The 20,254-nt window shown below is 53.1% G+C and overlaps 1 protein-coding gene across 3 annotated transcripts in view; it reads left to right on the top strand.

The window, feature by feature from the left end:
- Positions 1 to 16,482: 16,482 nt before the first annotated feature.
- The window catches only part of LOC140396088 (lysine-specific demethylase 7B-like), a 450,094-nt gene continuing 446,322 nt past the window's right edge, over positions 16,483 to 20,254 (top strand). For all 3 annotated transcript variants that reach the window (XM_072484188.1, XM_072484189.1, XM_072484187.1), the window contains exon 1: positions 16,483 to 16,637. In XM_072484188.1, the coding sequence (XP_072340289.1) occupies positions 16,540 to 16,637 (98 nt within the window). In that variant the 5' untranslated portion in view covers positions 16,483 to 16,539. The remainder of the gene's footprint in view (positions 16,638 to 20,254) is intronic.

The following is a 20,254-nucleotide window of genomic DNA, read 5'->3' as shown; positions in this document are numbered from 1 at the left end:
CTATGTTCTTCAGTTCCCGCCTAATATTGTTATAATTAGCCTTCCCCCAGTTTAGCACATTCATCCTCGGACCACTCTTATCCTTGTCCACCAGTACTTTAAAACTTACTGAATTGTGGTCACTGTTACCGAAATGCTCCCCTACTGAAACATCTACCACCTGGCCGGGCTCATTCCCCAATACCAGGTCCAGTACCGCCCCTTCCCTAGTTGGACTGTTTACATATTGTTTTAAGAAGCCCTCCTGGATGCTCCTTACAAACTCTGCCCCGTCTAAGCCCCTGGCACTAAGTGAGTCCCAGTCAATATTGGGGAAGTTGAAGTCTCCCATCACCACAACCCTGTTGTTTTTACTCTTTTCCAAAATCTGTCTACCTATCTGCTCCTCTATCTCCCGCTGGCTGTTGGGAGGCCTGTAGTATACCCCCAACATTGTGACTGCACCCTTCTTATTCCTGATCTCTACCCATATAGCCTCACTGCCCTCTGAGGTGTCCTCTCGCTGTATAGCTGTGATACTCTCCTGAACAAGTAGCGCAACTCCGCCTCCCCTTTTACATCCCCCTCTATCCCGCCTGAAACATCTAAATCCTGGAACGTTTAGCTGCCAATCCTGCCCTTCCCTCAACCAGGTCTCTGTAATGGCAACAACATCATAGTTCCAAGTAGTAATCCAAGCTCTAAGTTCATCTGCCTTACCCGTAATGCTCCTTGCATTAAAACATATGCACTTCAGGCCACCAGACCCGCTGTGTTCAGCAACTTCTCCCCGTCTGCGCTGCCTCAGAGCCACACTGTCCCTATTCCCTATTTCTCCCTCAATGCTCTCACCTTCTGACCTATTGCTCCCGTGCCCACCCCCCTGCCATACTAGTTTAAACCCTCCCGTGTGACACTAGCAAACCTCGCGGCCAGGATATTTATGCCTCTCCGGTTTAGATGCAACCCGTCCATCTTATACAGGTCACACCTGCCCCGGAAGAGCTCCCAGTGGTCCAGATAACAGAAACCCTCCCTCCTACACCAGCTGTTTAGCCACGTGTTTGTCTGCTCTATCTTCCTATTTCTAGCCTCACTGGCACGTGGCACAGGGAGTAATCCCGAGATTACAACCCTCGAGGTCCTGTCTTTTAACTTTCTGCCTAGCTCCCTGAACTCCTGCTGCAGGACCTCATGCCCCTTCCTGCCTATGTCGTTAGTACCAATATGTACAACGACCTCTGCCTGTTTGCCCTCCCCCTTCAGGATTCCCTCTACCCGTTCGGAGACATCCTGGACCCTGGCACCAGGGAGGCAACATACCATCCTGGAGTCTCTTTCACGTCCACAGAAGCGCCTATCTGTGCCCCTGACTATAGAGTCCCCTATAACTATTACTCTTCTGCGCTTTGACCCTCCCTTCTGAACATCAGAGCCAGCCGTGGTGCCACTGCTCTGGCTGCTGCTGTTTTCCCCTGATAGGCTATCCCCCCCGACAGTATCCAAAGGGGTATATCTGTTCGAGAGGGGGACAACCACAGGGGATTCCTGCACTGACTGCCTGCCCTTTCTGGTGGTCACCCATTTCTCTGCCTGCACCTTGGGTGTGACCACACTTACATAACTGCGATCTATGACGCTTTCCGCCACCTGCATGCTCCTAAGTGCATCCAATTGCTGCTCCAACCGAACCATGCGGTCTGTGAGGAGCTGCAGTTGGGTGCACTTTCTGCAGATGAAGCCATCCGGGACGCTGGAAGCCTCCCGGACCTGCCACATCTCACAGTCAGAGCACAGCACCCCTCTAACTGACATTGCGTCAATTAATTAAAATTAAAATTTGTCTTTTTTTTTATAAATACTTTTTTTTAAATTTCAAAGTTACTGTCAACTATCTGTTTCCTAGCACTAGATTTCTAATAGAAATGCGATAGCTAACTATAATATTCTCCGATCTCTGGCTTAGATATCCTCTAAATTATAATTAAGTTATTATGTTTAATTAGTTCCCAAATACTCAAAAAAATTTAGGTTAGAATCCCAACCAGCCACTCAGGTCACAGCTTTTCTGTCCCCCCCGACACACACAATTTGAAAAAAGGTATAAAAGTAAAAATCACTTACTTACCTTCTGAGATGTTCTCAGGTTCTCTCGCTGACAGAGACTGCTCCTCCACCTCCAATCCTTGACCTGCACAATGCTAATAATATAATAATAAAATATGGCACTTACCTTACACCAATGGGTCTTATTATTAGGTTAGAGGAGGAGGGTGGGTGGGAGACACTACACGTGTAGTGTCTCGGGTTTCCTCTCCACCAGAATTTATTGGTTGGGGGGGGGGGGGGGGGGGGGCTTGCCAGAGGTCGAACTTCCGGTTCCCGCCGAAATCCAAAGGGCTGCTCCTGTAAAGGTAAGAGCTTTTAAACTAACTACTCACCTCCCAGAAGGCCCCTGCGCACCGCTGCCGCCGAAATCCAAAGGGCTGCTCCTGTAAAGGTAAGTGGTTTTAAACTCACTACTCACCTCCCAGAAGGCCCCTGCGCACCGCTGCCGCCGAAATCCAAAGGGCTGCTCCTGTAAAGGTAAGAGCTTTTAAACTAACTACTCACCTCCCAGAAGGCCCCTGCGCACCGCTTTAGAGTCACTTTAGAACAGAGATGAGGAGAAATTTCTTCAGCCAGAGAGTGGTGGGTCTGTGGAATTCATTGCCACAGAGGGCGGTGGAGGCCGGGACGTTGAGTGTCTTTAAGACAGAAGTTGATAAATTCTTGATTTCTCGAGGAATTAAGGGCTATGGAGAGAGAGCGGGTAAATGGAGTTGAAATTTCGGCGGGAGAACAGCTGGTGAGTCAGTTTCAGCGGGAGCAGTGCGGAAGTGGCTGCTGGGAGGTAAGTCTGTCCTTTAAAAGCACTTGTCTTTGCAGGGGCAGGCCAGTCGATTTCGGCGGGAGAACAGCTGGTGAGTCAGTTTCAGCGGGAGCAGTGCGGAAGTGGCTGCTGGGAGGTAAGTCTGTCCTTTAAAAGCACTTGTCTTTGCAGGGGCAGGCCAGTCGATTTCGGCGGGAGTGGAGCTGGCTGGTTAGTCAATTTCAGCAGGAGCTGAGAATTTTTTTTTTAAATTAGTGTTTTAGGCGGGAACAGGAAGTCGACCCGCGGACGTCTGGGAAGACCCTCACCAATAAATTCTGGTGGAGAGGAAACCCGAGACACTACACGTGTAGTGTCTCCCACCCGCCCTCCTCCTCTAACCTAATAATAAAACCCATTGGTCTGAGGTAAGTACCATATTTTATTATATTATTATTATTTTTTATTAAAAATTTAATTTAGTTGTTAGCCAGATCTTGGTAGAAAGTTAGAGGAATGGCAGGGAAGGGAGTGCAATGTTCCTCCTGCAGGATGTTTGAGGTGAGGGATGCAGTTAGTGTCCCTGCTGATTTTACCTGCAGGAAGTGCTGCCATCTCCAGCTCCTCCAAGACCGAGTTAGGGAACTGGAGCTGGAGTTGGAAGAACTTCGGATCATTCGGGAGGCAGAAGGGGTAGCAGCTTCAGGGAATTAGTTACACCAAAGATTGGAGATAGGTGGGTAACTGTAAGAGGGACTGGGAAAAAGCAGTCAGTGCAGGGATCCCCTGCGGTCGTTCCCCTGAGAAACAAGTATACCGCTTTGGATACTTGTGGGGGGGGGGACTTACCAGGGGTAAGCCATGGGGTATGGGCCTCTGGCACGGAGTCTGTCCCTGTTGCTCTGAAGGGAAGGGGGGAGAAGAGCAGAGCATTAGTAATTGGGGACTCTATAGTCAGGGGCACAGATAGGAGATTTTGTGCGAGCGTGAGAGACTCACGTTTGGTATGTTGCCTCCCAGGTGCAAGGGTACGTGATGTCTCTACAGACAGGATGGTCTACATCTGAACCTGAGGGGCACAAATATCCTGGGGGGGGAGATTTGTTAGTGCTCTTTGGGGGAGTTTAAACTAATGCAGCAGGGGCATGGGAACCTGGATTGTAGTTTTAGGGTAAGGGAGAATGAGAGTATAGAGGTCAGGAGCACAGATTTGACGTCGCAGGAGGGGGCCAATGTTCAGGTAGGTGGTTTGAAGTGTGTCTACTTCAATGCCAGGAGTATACGAAACAAGGTAGGGGAACTGGCAGCATGGGTTGGTACCTGGGACTTCGATGTTGTGGCCATTTTGGAGACATGGATAGAGCAGGGACAGGAATGGATGTTGCAGGTTCCGGGGTTTAGGTGTTTTAGTAAGCTCAGAGAAGGAGGCAAAAGAGGGGGAGGTGTGGCGCTGCTAGTCAAGAGCAGTATTACGGTGGCGGAGAGGATGCTAGATGGGGACTCTTCTTCCGAGGTAGTATGGGCTGAAGTTAGAAACAGGAAAGGAGAGGTCACCCTGTTGGGAGTTTTTTATAGTTCTAGGGATGTAGAGGAAAGGGTGGCGAAGATGATTCTGGATAAGAGCGAAAGTAACAGGGTAGTTATTATGGGAGACTATAACTTTCCAAATATTGACTGGAAAAGATATAGTTCGAGTACAATAGATGGGTCGTTTTTTGTACAGTGTGTGCAGGAGGGTTTCCTGAAACAATATGTTGACAGGCCAACAAGAGGCGAGGCCACATTGGATTTGGTTTTGGGTAATGAACCAGGCCAGGTGTTGGATTTAGAGGTAGGAGAGCACTTTGGGGACAGTGACCACAATTCGGTGACGTTTACGTTAATGATGGAAAGGGATAAGTATACACCGCAGGGCAAGAGTTATAGCTGGGGGAAGGGCAATTATGATGTCATTAGACGTGACTTGGGGGGGATAAGGTGGAGAAGTAGGCTGCAAGTGTTGGGCACACTGGATAAGTGGGGCTTGTTCAAGGATCAGCTACTGCGTGTTCTTGATAAATATGTACCGGTCAGGCAGGGAGGAAGGCGTCGAGCGAGGGAACCGTGGTTTACCAAGGAAGTGGAATCTCTTGTTAAGAGGAAGAAGGAGGCCTATGTGAAGATGAGGTGTGAAGTTTCAGTTGGGGCGATGGATAGTTACAAGGTAGCGAGGAAGGATCTAAAGAGAGAGCTAAGACGAGCAAGGAGGGGACATGAGAAGTATTTGGCAGGTAGGATCAAGGAAAACCCAAAAGCTTTCTATAGGTATGTCAGGAATAAGCGAATGACTAGGGTAAGAGTAGGACCAGTCAAGGACAGGGATGGGAAATTGTGTGTGGAGTCTGAAGAGATAGGCGAGATACTAAATGAATATTTTTCGTCAGTATTCACTCAGGAAAAAGATAATGTTGTGGAGGAGAATGCTGAGCCCCAGGCTAATAGAATAGATGGCATTGAGGTACGTAGGGAAGAGGTGTTGGCAATTCTGGACAGGCTGAAAATAGATAAGTCCCCGGAACGTGATGGGATTTATCCTAGGATTCTCTGGGAGGCCAGGGAAGAGATTGCTGGACCTTTGGCTTTGATTTTTATGTCATCATTGGCTACAGGAATAGTGCCAGAGGACTGGAGGACAGCAAATGTGGTCCCTTTGTTCAAAAAGGGGAGCAGAGACAACCCCGGCAACTATAGACCGGTGAGCCTCACGTCTGTAGTGGGTAAAGTCTTGGAGGGGATTATAAGAGACAAGATTTATAATCATCTAGATAGGAATAATATGATCAGGGATAGTCAGCATGGCTTTGTGAAGGGTAGGTCATGCCTCACAAACCTTATTGAGTTCTTTGAGAAGGTGACTGAACAGGTAGATGAGGGTAGAGCAGTTGATGTGGTGTATATGGATTTCAGCAAAGCGTTTGATAAGGTTCCCCACGGTAGGCTATTGCAGAAAATACGGAGGCTGGGGATTGAGGGTGATTTAGAGATGTGGATCAGAAATTGGCTAGCTGAAAGAAGACAGAGGGTGGTGGTTGATGGGAAATGTTCAGAATGGAGTACAGTCACAAGTGGAGTACCACAAGGATCTGTTCTGGGGCCGTTGCTGTTTGTCATTTTTATCAATGACCTAGAGGAAGGCGCAGAAGGGTGGGTGAGTAAATTTGCAGATGATACTAAAGTCGGTGGTGTTGTCGATAGTGTGGAAGGATGTAGCAGGTTACAGAGGGATATAGATAAGCTGCAGAGCTGGGCTGAGAGGTGGCAAATGGATTTTAATGTAGAGAAGTGTGAGGTGATTCACTTTGGAAGGAATAACAGGAATGCGGAATATTTGGCTCATGGTAAAGTTCTTGGAAGTGTGGATGAGCAGAGGGATCTAGGTGTCCATGTACATAGATCCCTGAAAGTTGCCACCCAGGTTGATAGGGTTGTGAAGAAGGCCTATGGAGTGTTGGCCTTTATTGGTAGAGGGATTGAGTTCCGGAGTCGGGAGGTCATGTTGCAGCTGTACAGAACTCTGGTACGGCCGCATTTGGAGTATTGCGTACAGTTCTGGTCACCGCATTATAGGAAGGACGTGGAGGCTTTGGAGCGGGTGCAGAGGAGATTTACCAGGATGTTGCCTGGTATGGAGGGAAAATCTTATGAGGAAAGGCTGATGGACTTGAGGTTGTTTTCGTTGGAGAGAAGAAGGTTAAGAGGAGACTTAATAGAGGCATACAAAATGATCAGGGGGTTGGATAGGGTGGACAGTGAGAGCCTTCTCCCGCGGATGGAAATGGGTGGCACGAGGGGACATAACTTTAAACTGAGGGGTAATAGATATAGGACAGAGGTCAGAGGTAGGTTCTTTACGCAAAGAGGCCATGGAATACCCTACCTGCTACAGTAGTGAACTCGCCAACATTGAGGGCATTTAAAAGTTTATTGGATAAACATATGGATGATAATGCATAGTGTAGGTTAGATGGCTTTTGTTTCGGTGCAACATCGTGGGCCGAAGGGCCTGTACTGCGCTGTATTGTTCTATGTTCTATGTTCTAAATCAGCCATGATTGAATGGCGGAGTGGACTCGATGGGCCGAATGGCCTTACTTCCGCTCCTATGTCTTATGTTCTTATGGTCTTATATGGTTTAGTATACAAGTATACGGTTTAGTATACAAGTATACGGTTTAGTACACAGGCTTTTCCCTAGGGTAGAGGGGTCAATTACTAGGGGGCATAGGTTTAAGGTGAGAGGGGCAAGGTTTAGAGTAGATGTACGACGCAAGTTTTTTACACAGAGGGTAGTGGGTGCCTGGAACTCGCTACCGGAGGAGGTGGTGGAAGCAGGGACGATAGTGACATTTAAGGGGCATCTTGACAAATACATGAATAGGATGGGAATAGAGGGATACGGACCCAGGAAGTGTAGAAGATTGTAGTTTAGTCGGACAGCGTGGTCGGCACGGGCTTGGAGGGCCGAAGGGCCTGTTCCTGTGCTGTACGTTTATTTGTTCTTTGTTCTTTGTACACAAGTATACGGTTTAGTACACACGTATACGGTTTAGTACACAAGTATACGGTTTAGTACACACGTATACGGTTTAGTACACAAGTATACGGTTTAGTACACACGTATACGGTTTAGTACACAAGTATACGGTTTGATTTACCAGATGATTGGAGGGAGGTGAATGTTATTCCCCTGTTAAAGAAAGGGAATAGGGAAATCCCTGAGAATTACAGACCAGTCAGTCTTACGTCTGTGGTGAGCAAAATATTGGAAAGGATTCTGAGAGATAAGATTCATGATTATTTAGAAAAACATAATTTGATTAAAGATAGTCAGCATGGCTTTGTGTGGGCCAGGTCATGCCTCACAAGCCTCAATGAATTATTTGAGGGTGTGGCGAGACACATTGATGAAGGTCGGGCAGTGGATGTGGTGCATATGGATTTCAGTAAGGCATTTGATAAGGTTCCGCAGGGTAGGTGTCATGATATGCAGACATGCACATAATGAGATACAGACAGGCAGAGTCAGGCAGCTAATGAACACAGAGAACAGGACATAACCAATCAGCAGGCAGAACACTTGGGGGTGGTTTCCCAATATAAAAGGCACGAGGCACTCACACTCCGCCTCTCCACTGGGGACATCTATGGAGTGAGTCAGGATGTATATATCACATAACACCTTCAGGACGTGGCTAAGAGCTAGTCTGGTTCAGTCAGACAGAGTAATCACACTTAGGTTAGCAGAGAGTTGAACTCACAGAGAACTGTGCTAACTGTGTGACAGGTTCAATAAATCAGATTGAACTAACTTCAAGGTCTGGAGTATCTTTCAGTTAAAGCTGCATCCAGTTGCAGCCCGTGTTATCTCAGTGTGCTCAACACAATATGGTACCAGGAGACTGCTATCCCTAGGTGGTTTACCTCAATCTGTTCCGTGACGACCAGCAAATGTATCCCGGCACCGTGGAGAAGATCCAGCCTCCTCAACAGCTGCGGACCTCCGGCAATCTCAGTGTCAACTGGCGGACTTTCAAGCAAAGGTTTCTGCTGTACATTGAAGTGTCAGACCTCGTGGGTGCGTCTGATGCCAGGAAGATCGCGCTTCTCCTCTCAACTGCGGAGGATCAAGCCATCCAACTCTTCAACTTGTTTAACTTCACAGAAGGCCAGGACAGGACAATGTTTCAGACCATCCTGGACGAGTTTGATAGTCATTGTGAAGTGGACACCAATGAAATCTTCGAGCGGTATATATTCAAACAACATAAAGATGAATCTTTCAAATCCTTCTTAATAATCTCTGTCTACTAGCGCTGTCCTGCAACTTTGGTGATATTGTCATGATCAGAGACCAAATCGTTTTTGGAGTGCACTCTGATCCTCTGAGAGAGCAGCTTTTAAAAATCAAGCATATGACCCTGTCAGTCGCGATTGAAACATGTACAGTGCATGAGCACACCAAAAATCGGTATTCCCAATACAAATCGGCTGAAAATGAGAAACTTGCCTCCCGCGAGGCAGAGAGTGTGTAGGCCATCGCCCGGATGCAGCGCCTCAGCTTGGATGAAAGCGGCCATTTTGCGGGCTCTTCCCGGAGCCCCACGCATACACGATGCGAATGGGATAACGAAGTGGGCGATCACGACACTGCGCAGGTGCGAACACCTGCCGTCCGCACTGCGCATGTGCGACGACGCACAGAGCGTAACGACGTCATGACGTGCCCGAACTGCGGCACCACCCACATAAAGAAACACTGCCCTGCAAGAGGCAGGCGATGTTTAAACTGCGGGAAGCCTGGACACTAAGCAGCCTTGTGCAGGTCTGCATCACCAGTCAAGGGCCAGCGCTCCCAATTCCAACGCAGGTGCGTTCGGAGTGTACAACAAGGTTTACAGGAATCTGATCCTGGCAGTACAACTGATCCAGAGGATGATTGCCTGGATTCCTCCTACCATGTGGGCATCAGTACCACACGTGAACTTGCCTCACCAACATCATCACGGAGCGTATCCATCCTCACTGTGGATTCTGCAGATGGATGGCGTGCCGTGATGCGAGTAAATCAATGCTCTATCCAGTTCAAGCTGGACACCGGTGCTTCTGCCAATCTCCTTTCACAGGCAGATTTCAACAGCATCAAGAAGCCACACAAGCTCCTTCCAGCAGCCTGCCAGCTCCTGGACTATAAACAGCAATGCCATCAGAGCACTGGGATCCTGCCATCTGCTCGTCTCCAATAAGAGCATTCACGCAAGGCTAAGGTTCGAAATCGTCAAGCCAGACAGGGCCTCCCTGCTCGGCGCACATGCATGCAAGCAGCGGGTCAACACAATGACCTCCCCCAATGTGGATCTTCAAGCTGGCATTGACGACATTCTCGCTCAGTATCCTGATGTGTTTGACGGGATGGGCACTCTGCCATATTGGTACAAGTTCCTGCTACGACCTGATGCCAAGCCTGTGGTCCACGCACCACGCCGGGTCCCGGCTCCACTGAAGGAGCGCCTGAAGGCACAGCTCAAGGATCTTCAGGACCAGGGCATCATTTCCAAAGTTACAGAACCGACTGACTGGGTCAGCTCGATGGTATGTGTAAAAAAGCCTTTGGGGGAGCTGCGCATCTGCATTGATCCCAAGGAGCTCAACCAGAATATAATGCGGGAACACTACCCCATCCTGAAGCAGGAGGAACTCACAAGTGAGATGGCACACACCCGGTTTTTCACAAAGTTAAATGCGCTACATGGATTCTAGCAAATCCAGCTGGATGAGTCCAGCAGAAGGCTCTGCACCTTCAACACACCGTTTGGCAGGTACTGTTATAATTGTATGCCGTTCGGTATTGTCTCGGCCTCGGAGATCTTCCATAGAATCATGGAGCAGATGATGGAGGGCATTGAAGGGGTTTGTGTGTATGTGGACAACATTATCATATGGTCCACGACCCCCGAAGAGCACATCTCTCGTCTCCAGCAGGTATTCTGCCATGTCCATACCAATGGCCTCAAGCTGAACAGGGCCAAGTGTTGCTTTGGCATGTCGACACTTAAGTTCTTAGGTGACCAGATATCTCAGCAGGGTGTGCACCCGGACACAGACAAGGTCAAGGCCACCGAAGCCATGAACTAGTGTACACGCCTGGCAAGGAGCTCATTATTGCGGATGCCTTGTCCCGCTCCAAAACCTTGTCTAGCGAACCGCCGGCATTGATCCAACAGATCGAATCACAGGTGCAGCTGTGGGCCAGCAACCTCCCGACGTCGGATGAAAAGGTGATTCGCATTCGTGACGAGACAGCCAAAGACCCTCTACTGCAGCGTGTCATGCACCACCTTGCCAATGCTGGAAGAAAGGGCAGTGCCCTCAATTATTCAATGTGAAGGATGACCTGACTGTGGTTGATGGTATTCTCCTCAAGCTGGACTGCATTGTCATTCCACTCCGTTTCCAGAGCTTGGTGCTCCGGCAAATCCTCGAGGGACATCTGGGTGTCGAGAAGTGCAGGCGCAGAGCCAGACACGCTGTCTACTGGACTGGGATTGGTCAGGACATCTCGAATATGGTCCTCAAAGAACAAAGAACAAAGAAGAAGAACAAAGAAAAATTACAGCACAGGAACAGGCCCTTCGGCCCTCCAAGCCTGCGCCGATTCAGATCCTCTATCTAAAACTGTCGCCTAAAAGAACAAAAAAACATTACAGCACAGGAACAAATGTCCGACCTGTCAACGCTTCCAGCCAGCACAGAGCAAAGAGACGTTTCAGCAGCACAAAATCATGACCTCCCCGTGGTCCAAGGTGGGGATCGACCTCGTTCACGCCAATGGTCGTGATTATGTGCTAATCATTGATTATTTTTCCAACTACCCAGAAGTCGTGAAGCTCTCGGACCTCATATCCAAGACCGTCATCAAGGCCTGTAAGGAGACGTTCTCCAGGCATGGTATTCCACTCACTCATGAGTGACAATGGTCCTTGCTTCAGCAGCCAAGAGTGGTCAAGATTTGCCCAGTTATATCAGTTTCATCACGTCACTTCCAGCCCACACGATTCGCAGTCCAACGGGAAGGTTGAGAAAGGGGTGCACATAGTGAAGCAGCTCATCTGCAAGGCCACGGATTCTGCTTCTGACGTCAACCTTGCGCTGCTTGCGTACAGGGCAACCCCTCTGTCTACCGGCATGTCACCGGCTCAACTCCTGATGAACAGGGACCTGCGGACGATTCTTCCAGCCATACACTTGCTTAACCTGGATCACCTCCCGGTGCTGCAGAAGGTGCAGCAACTCAGGGACCGGCAAAGGCAGGACTATGACGCTCATGCCACCCATTTGCCTGTGCTATCCCCGGCGGATGCTGTTCAGATCAAGCTACCTGATGGAGGCTGGTCAGCTCCAGCTGTTGTTGTTCGACAGGCTGCTCCTCGATCATATGTTGTGCGTATGGCTGATGGATCTGTTGTGCGGCGAAACAGACGGGCACTGCGCACAGTTGCCTGCCCGCAACCACATTCTTCTTTGTTTCCATCTGTTATTGTGCCACCTCCTGACACCTCGAACTACGAGGCCACCAGTCCGGCTTCAATCCTGCCTGTCAAGGTGCCGTCGTCCCCGCCACCACCTATCCGGCGGTCGACAAGGATCAGACGCAAGCCCCAGAGACTGGATTTATGAACATTTGTTTTGTTTGCTATGTTCTGTTTTCGCACATTAGACACCTGTTTTCGCATGTACATATGTTCCCATCTGTTATAGTATGTAAATAAGTTCGTTTTGTAAATACTTTCACATAGCTACAGAAAAACATTTCAAAAGACATTTCATGATATGCAGACATGCACATAATGAGATACAGACAGGCAGAGACAGGCAGCTAATGAACACAGAGAACAGGACATAATCAATCAGCAGGCAGAACACTTGGGGGGTGGTTTCCCAATATAAAAGGCACGAGGCACTCACACTCCGCCTCTTTCCACTGGGGACATCGACAGAGTAAGTCAGGGTGTATATATCACATAACACCTTCAGGACGTGGCTAAGAGCTAGTCTGGTTCGGTCAGACAGAGTAATCACACTTAGGTTAGCAGAGAGTCGAACTCACAGAGAACTGTGCTAACTGTGTGACAGATTCAATAAATCAGATCGAACTAACTTCAAGGTCTGGAGTATCTTTCAGTTAAAGCTGCATCCAGTTGCAGCCCGTGTTATTTCAATGTGCTTAACATGACAGTAGGCTCATTCAGAAAGTTAGGGGGCATGGGATACAGGGAAATTTGGCTGTTTGGATACAAAATTGGTTGGCCGAAAGAAGACAGCGAGGGGCAATGGATGGAAAGTATTCCACCTGGAGGCCGGTGACCAGTGGTGTCCCGCATGGATCTGTTCTGGGACCACTGCTCTTTGTGGTTTTTATAAATGCCTTTGATGAGGAAGTGGAAGAGTGGGTTAGTAGGTTTGCCGATGACACAAAGGTTGGTGGAGTTGTAGATAGTGTTGAGGGCTGGTGCAGGGTACAACAGGACATCGACAGGATGCAGAGCTGGGCTGAGAAGTAGCAGATGGAGTTCAACCTAGATAAATGTGAAGTGATTCATTTTGGAAGGTCGAATTTGAATGCTGAATACAGGGTTAAAGGCAGGATTCTTGGAAGTGTGGAGGAACAGAAGGATCTTGGGGTCCATGTACATAGATGCCTCAAAGTTGCCACCCAGGTTGATAGGGTTGTTAAGAAGGCGTATGGTGTGTTGGCTTTCATTAACAGGGGGATTGAGTTTAGGAGCCGCGAGGTTTTGCTGCAGCTTTATAAAACCTTAGTTAGACCACATTTGGAATATTGTGTCCAGTTCTGGTCGCCTCATTATAGGAAGAATGTGGATGCTTTGGAGAGGGTGCAGAGGAGATTTACCAGGATGCTGCCTGGACTGGAGGGCCTGTCTTATGAAGAAAGGTTGAGGGAGCTAGGGCTTTTCTCACTGGAAGACCAGGTTAAAGTCCAACAGGTTTGTTTTGAATCACTAGCTTTCGGAGCACTGCTCTTTCCTCAGGTGAATCTTGAGATTCTTGAGATTCACCTGAGGAAGGAGCAGTGCTCCGAAAGCTCGTGATTAGATTGGATTGGATTGGATTTGTTTATTGTCACGTGTACCGAGGTACAGTGAAAAGTATTTTTCTGCGAGCAGCTCAACAGATCATTAAGTACATGAGAAGAAAAGGGAATAAAAGAAAATACATAATAGGGCAACACAACATATACAATGTAACTACATTAGCACTGGCATCGGATGAAGAATACAGGGTGTAGTGTTAATGAGGTCAGTCCATAAGAGGGTCATTTAAGAGTCTGGTGACAGTGGGGAAGAAGCTGTTTTTGAGTCTGTTTGTGCGTGTTCTCAGACTTCTGTATCTCCTGCCCGATGGAAGAAGTTGGAAGAGTGAGTAAGCCGGATGGGAGGGATCTTTGATTATGCTGCCCGCTTTCCCCAGGCAGCGGGAGGTGTAGATGGAGTCAATGGATGGGAGGCGGGTTCGTGTGATGGACTGGGCGGTGTTCACGACCCAGGTGATTGGAAACAAGCCTGTTGGACTTTAACCTGGTGTTGTAAGACTTCTTACTGTGCTCACCCCAGTCCAATGCCGGCATCTTCACAGAATGGGGCTGGTTTAGCACAGTGGGCTAAGACAGCTGGCTTGTAATGCAGAACAAGACCAACAGTGTGGTTCAATTCCCATTCCAGCCTCCCCGAACAGGCGCCGGAATGTGGCGACTAGGGGCTTTTCACAGTAACTTCATTGAAGCCTACTTGTGACAATAAGCGATTATTAATTATTATTATTAATTTTCTCACTGGAGCGAAGAAGAAAGAGAGGTGACTTGACAGAGGTGTACAAGGTGATGAGAGGCATGGATAGAGTAGCTAGCCAGAGACTTTTCCCCAGGGTGGAAATGGCTGTCGCGAGGCGACATAATTTTAAGGTGATTGGAGGAAGGTATAGGGGAGATGTCAGAGGTAGGTTCATTACACAGAGAGTGGTGGGTGTGTGGAATGCACTGCCAGCGGAGGTGGTGGAGTCAGAGTTATTAGGGCCATTTAAGCGACTCTTGGACAGGCACATGGACAGCAGTAAATTGAAGGGGTATAGGTTAAGTTGATCTTAGATTTGGATAAATGGTCGGCACAACATTGTGGGCCGAAGAGCCCGGACTGTGCTGTAATGTTCTATGTTCTATACGGTTTAGTACATATGGTTTAGTACACAAGGCTAAGGGCTGGAATATGGGATGTGAATAGATAAGTGAGCCTCACGTCTGTAGTGGGTAAAGTCTTGGAGGGGATTATAAGAGACAAGATTTATAATCATCTAGATAGGAATAATATGATCAGGGATAGTCAGCATGGCTTTGTGAAGGGTGGGTCATGCCTCACAAACCTTATCGAGTTCTTTGAGAAGGTGACTGAACAGGTAGATGAGGGTAGAGCAGTTGATGTGGTGTATATGGATTTCAGCAAAGCGTTTGATAAGGTTCCCCACGGTAGGCTATTGCAGAAAATACGGAGGCTGGGGATTGAGGGTGATTTAGAGATGTGGATCATAAATTGGCTAGCTGAAAGAAGACAGAGGGTGGTGGTTGATGGGAAATGTTCAGAATGGAGTACAGTCACAAGTGGAGTACCACAAGGATCTGCTCTGGGGCCGTTGCTGTTTGTCATTTTTATCAATGACCTAGAGGAAGGCGCAGAAGGGTGGGTGAGTAAATTTGCAGACGATACTAAAGTCGGTGGTGTTGTCGATAGTGTGGAAGGAAGTAGCAGGTTACAGAGGGATATAGATAAGCTGCAGAGCTGGGCTGAGAGGTGGCAAATGGAGTTTAATGTAGAGAAGTGTGAGGTGATTCACTTTGGAAGGAATAACAAGAATGTGGAATATTTGGCTAATGGAAAAGTTCTTGAAAGTGTGGATGAGCAGAGGGATCTAGGTGTCCATGTACATAGATCCCTGAAAGTTGCCACCCAGGTTGATAGGGTGGTGAAGAAGGCCTATGGAGTGTTGGCCTTTATTGGTAGAGGGATTGAGTTCCGGAGTCAGGAGGTCATGTTGCAGCTGTACAGAACTCTGGTCCGGCCGCATTTGGAGTATTGCGTACAGTTCTGGTCACCGCATTATAGGAAGGACGTGGAGGCTTTGGAGCGGGAGCAGAGGAGATTTACCAGGATGTTGCCTGGTATGGAGGGAAAATCTTATGAGGAAAGGCTGATGGACTCGGGGTTGTTTTCGTTGGAGAGAAGAAGGTTAAGAGGAGACTTAATAGAGGCATACAAAATGATTAGGGGGTTGGATAGGGTGGACAGTGAGAGCCTTCTACCGCGGATGGATATGGCTGGCACGAGGGGACATAGCTTTAAACTGAGGGGTAATAGATATAGGACAGAGGTCAGGGGTAGGTTCTTTACGCAAAGAGTCGTGAGGCCGTGGAATACCCTACCTGCTACAGTAGTGAACTCGCCAACATTGAGGGCATTTAAAAGTTTATTGGATAAACATATGGATGATAATGGTATAGTGTAGGTTAGATGGCTTTTGTTTCGGTGCAACATCGTGGGCCGAAGGGCCTGTACTGCGCTGTATTGTTCTATGTTCTAAGAGTGAAAACTATAAATGTAGGAGGGGCTTCACCTCACTGGCTGGGCTCTGTTGATTCCGCAATCTGATTTGACAGTTGCGATGCCCATCAAATGACATCGCGAAACAACACGTGCTTTTGTTATTCCCACATCATGTGAGCTGTGATTGGCTAACCTGCTTATTGCTGAACCAATCCCCATATTCTTCTGAGTGGCCTGGCTTTTTCTGAACGCACCAATCATTGGTGCGCACTGCCAGATCTGCGCGAGCTCAACTGTGATTTGTCAGTGGATGTGATGATGATTGGTTCACGAACTGTCACTCTTACTGTTGGCCAAGACGTCACAGCGGAGAGGCGGACCAGGGCCGTCTGCCCATCAACTGATTGGTGCAGCCGCTGTCAATCACTGTCCAGTGTCCTGTACCCCATCCTGATTGGCTAGCGAAGCACTGAAACACTGATGCCATGTCCATTTCCGCCGGCAGTGGGCGGTGCCGCCGGGTGTTTTTGTTCAGGGCCCAGTGTGTGGCCCAAAGTTTACAAGATGGCAGCAGGGCCGGTTTACTGCCAATGCAGACAGCCATATGATGCCGGACGCTTCATGATTGAGTGCGATGTCTGCAAGGACTGGTTCCACGGCAGGTAACCGCGTTCTCGTTATCCGAGAGGCACGTTCAACCGGACCCCGTCACAAAGGCGCTTGTTCGACCCGAGGCCTAAAGCGGAGGAGCTGAGGAGGACTGGGATCCCCCAACCCCCTCCCCCCTCTCCCAACCCCCCAACCCCCTCTCCCAACCCCCTCCCCCCTCTCCCAACCCCCTCTCCCAACCCCCTCCCCCCTCTCCCAACCCCCTCCCCCTCCCCCAACCCCCTCCCCCTCCCCCAACCCCCTCCCCCTCCCCCAACCCCCTCCCCCTCCCCCAACCCCCTCCCCCAACCCCCTCCCCCTCCCCCAACCCCCTCCCCCTCCCCCAACCCCCTCCCCCTCTCCCAACCCCCTCTCCCAACCCCCTCTCCCAACCCCCTCCCCCAACCCCCTCCCCCAACCCCCTCCCCCCTCTCCCAACCCCCTCCCCCCTCTCCCAACCCCCTCCCCCCTCTCCCAACCCCCTCCCCCCTCTCCCAACCCCCTCCCCCCTCTCCCAACCCCCTCCCCCCTCTCCCAACCCCCTCCCCCCTCTCCCAACCCCCTCCCCCCTCTCCCAACCCCCTCCCCCTCCCCCAACCCCCTCCCCCAACCCCCTCCCCCTCCCCCAACCCCCTCCCCCTCCCCCAACCCCCTCCCCCTCCCCCAACCCCCTCCCCCTCCCCCAACCCCCTCCCCCTCCCCCAACCCCCTCCCCCTCCCCCTCCCCCAACCCCCTCCCCCCTCCCGCCTCCCCCAACCCCGCTCCCCCTCCCCCACTCCCCCAACCCCCCCTCCCCCACTCCCCCAACCCCCCTCCCCCAACCCCCCTCCCCCTCCCCAACCCCCTCCCCAACCCCCTCCCCCGACCCCCCTCCCCCGACCCCCCTCCCCCGACCCCCCTCCCCCCGACCCCCCTCCCCCGACCCCCCTGACCCCGACCCCCCTCCCCCGACCCCCCTCCCCGACCCCGACCCCCCTCCCCCGACCCCCCTCCCCCGACCCCCCTCCCCCGACCCCCCTCCCCCGACCCCCCTCCCCCGACTCCCCCGACCCCCCCTCCCCCGACCCCCCTCCCCCTCCCCCAACCCCCTCCCCCTCCCCCAACCCCCAACCCCCTCCCCCAACCCCCTCCCCCCTCCCGCCTCCCCCAACCCCGCTCCCCCTCCCCCAACCCCCCCTCCCCCAACCCCCCCTCCCCCAACCCCCCACCCCCTCCCCCAACCCCCCTCCCCCGACCCCCCTCCCCCGACCCCCCTCCCCCGACCCCCCTCCCCCGACCCCCCTCCCCCGACCCCCCTGACCCCGACCCCCCTCCCCCGACCCCCCGACCCCCCTCCCCGACCCCGACCCCCCTCCCCCGACCCCCCTCCCCCGACCCCCCTCCCCCGACCCCCCTCCCCCGACCCCCCTCCCCCGACCCCCCTCCCCCGACCCCCCCTCCCCCGACCCCCCTCCCCCGACCCCCCTCCCCCGACCCCCCTCCCCCGACCCCCCTCCCCCGACCCCCCTCCCCCCACCCCCCTCCCCCCACCCCCCTCCCCCCACCCCCCTCCCCCCACCCCCCTCCCCCCACCCCCCTCCCCCCACCCCCCTCCCCCCACCCCCCTCCCCCCACCCCCCTCCCCCCACCCCCCTCCCCCCACCCCCCTCCCCCCACCCCCGACCCCCCCGACCCCCCACCCCCCACCCCCCTCACCTCCCCCCCCACCCCCCTCACCTCCCCCCCCACCCCCCTCACCTCCCCCCCCACCCCCCTCACCTCCCCCCCCACCCCCCTCACCTCCCCCCCCCCCCCCCTCACCTCCCCCCCCACCCCCCTCACCTCCCCCCCCACCCCCCTCACCTCCCCCCCCACCCCCCTCACCTCCCCCCCCACCCCCCTCACCTCCCCCCCCCACCCCCCTCACCTCCCCCCCCACCCCCCTCACCTCCCCCCCCACCCCCCTCACCTCCCCCCCCACCCCCCTCACCTCCCCCCCCACCCCCCTCACCTCCCCCCCCACCCCCCTCACCTCCCCCCCACCCCCCTCACCTCCCCCCCACCCCCCTCACCTCCCCCCCACCCCCCCTCACCTCCCCCCCACCCCCCTCACCTCCCCCCCACCCCCCTCACCTCCCCCCCACCCCCCTCACCTCCCCCCCACCCCCCTCACCTCCCCCCCACCCCCCTCACCTCCCCCCCACCCCCCTCACCTCCCCCCCACCCCCCTCACCTCCCCCCCACCCCCCTCACCTCCCCCCCACCCCCCTCACCTCCCCCCCACCCCCCCTCACCTCCCCCCCACCCCCCTCACCTCCCCCCCACCCCCCTCACCTCCCCCCCCACCCCCCCTCACCTCCCCCCCACCCCCCTCACCTCCCCCCCACCCCCCTCACCTCCCCCCCACCCCCCTCACCTCCCCCCCACCCCCCTCACCTCCCCCCCACCCCCCTCACCTCCCCCCCACCCCCCCCTCACCTCCCCCCCACCCCCCTCACCTCCCCCCCACCCCCCTCACCTCCCCCCCACCCCCCTCACCTCCCCCCCACCCCCCTCACCTCCCCCCACCCCCCTCACCTCCCCCCCACCCCCCTCACCTCCCCCCCCACCCCCCTCACCTCCCCCCCACCCCCCTCACCTCCCCCCCACCCCCCTCACCTCCCCCCCACCCCCCTCACCTCCCCCCCACCCCCCTCACCTCCCCCCCACCCCCCCTCACCTCCCCCCCACCCCCCTCACCTCCCCCCCACCCCCCTCACCTCCCCCCCACCCCCCTCACCTCCCCCCCACCCCCCTCACCTCCCCCCCCACCCCCCCTCACCTCCCCCCCACCCCCCTCACCTCCCCCCCACCCCCCTCACCTCCCCCCCACCCCCCTCACCTCCCCCCCACCCCCCTCACCTCCCCTCCCCGCCCAGATCCTGGGATGCTGCTGCTGCCTTTTTTCCATTCCATCTATCTTTCTGCGAGGTATTCGACGAACGGTTGCCACCGCCTGGTGAACCCTTAAGCCGACCCCCTTAGGACGAACTTAATCCGCTCTAGCTTTATAAACCCTGCCATGTCATTTATCCAGGTCTCCACCCCCGGGTGCTTGGCTTCTTTCCACATTAGCAATATCCTACGCCGGGCTACTAGGGAAGCAAAGGCCAAAACATCGGCCTCTCTCGCCTCCTGCACTCCCGGCTCTTGTGCAACCCCAAATATAGCCAACCCCCAGCTTGGTTCGACCCGGACCCCCACTACTTTTGAAAGCATCTTTGTCACCCCCATCCAAAACCCCTGTAGTGCCAGGCATGACCAAAACATATGGGTATGATTCGCTGGGCTTCTCGAGCACCTCGCACACCTATCCTCCACCCCAAAACATTTACTGAGCCGTGCTCCAGTCATATGCGCCCTGTGTAATACCTTAAACTGAATCAGGCTTAGCCTGGCACACGAGGACGACGAGTTTACCCTGCTTAGGGCATCTGCCCACAGCCCCTCCTCGATCTCCTCCCCCAGCTCTTCCTCCCATTTCCCTTTTAGTTCATCTACCATAGTCTCCCCTTTGTCCCTCATTTCCCTATATATATCTGACACCTTGCCATCCCCCACCCATGTCTTTGAGATCACTCTGTCCTGCACCTCTTGTGTCGGGAGCTGCGG

Source organism: Scyliorhinus torazame, chromosome 19 (assembly GCF_047496885.1).
Source record: "Scyliorhinus torazame isolate Kashiwa2021f chromosome 19, sScyTor2.1, whole genome shotgun sequence".
NCBI classification, from domain to species: Eukaryota; Metazoa; Chordata; class Chondrichthyes; order Carcharhiniformes; family Scyliorhinidae; genus Scyliorhinus; species Scyliorhinus torazame.
The sequence above is the reverse complement of the archived record's forward strand: the minus strand, read 5'-3'. Positions and strand labels throughout refer to the sequence as shown.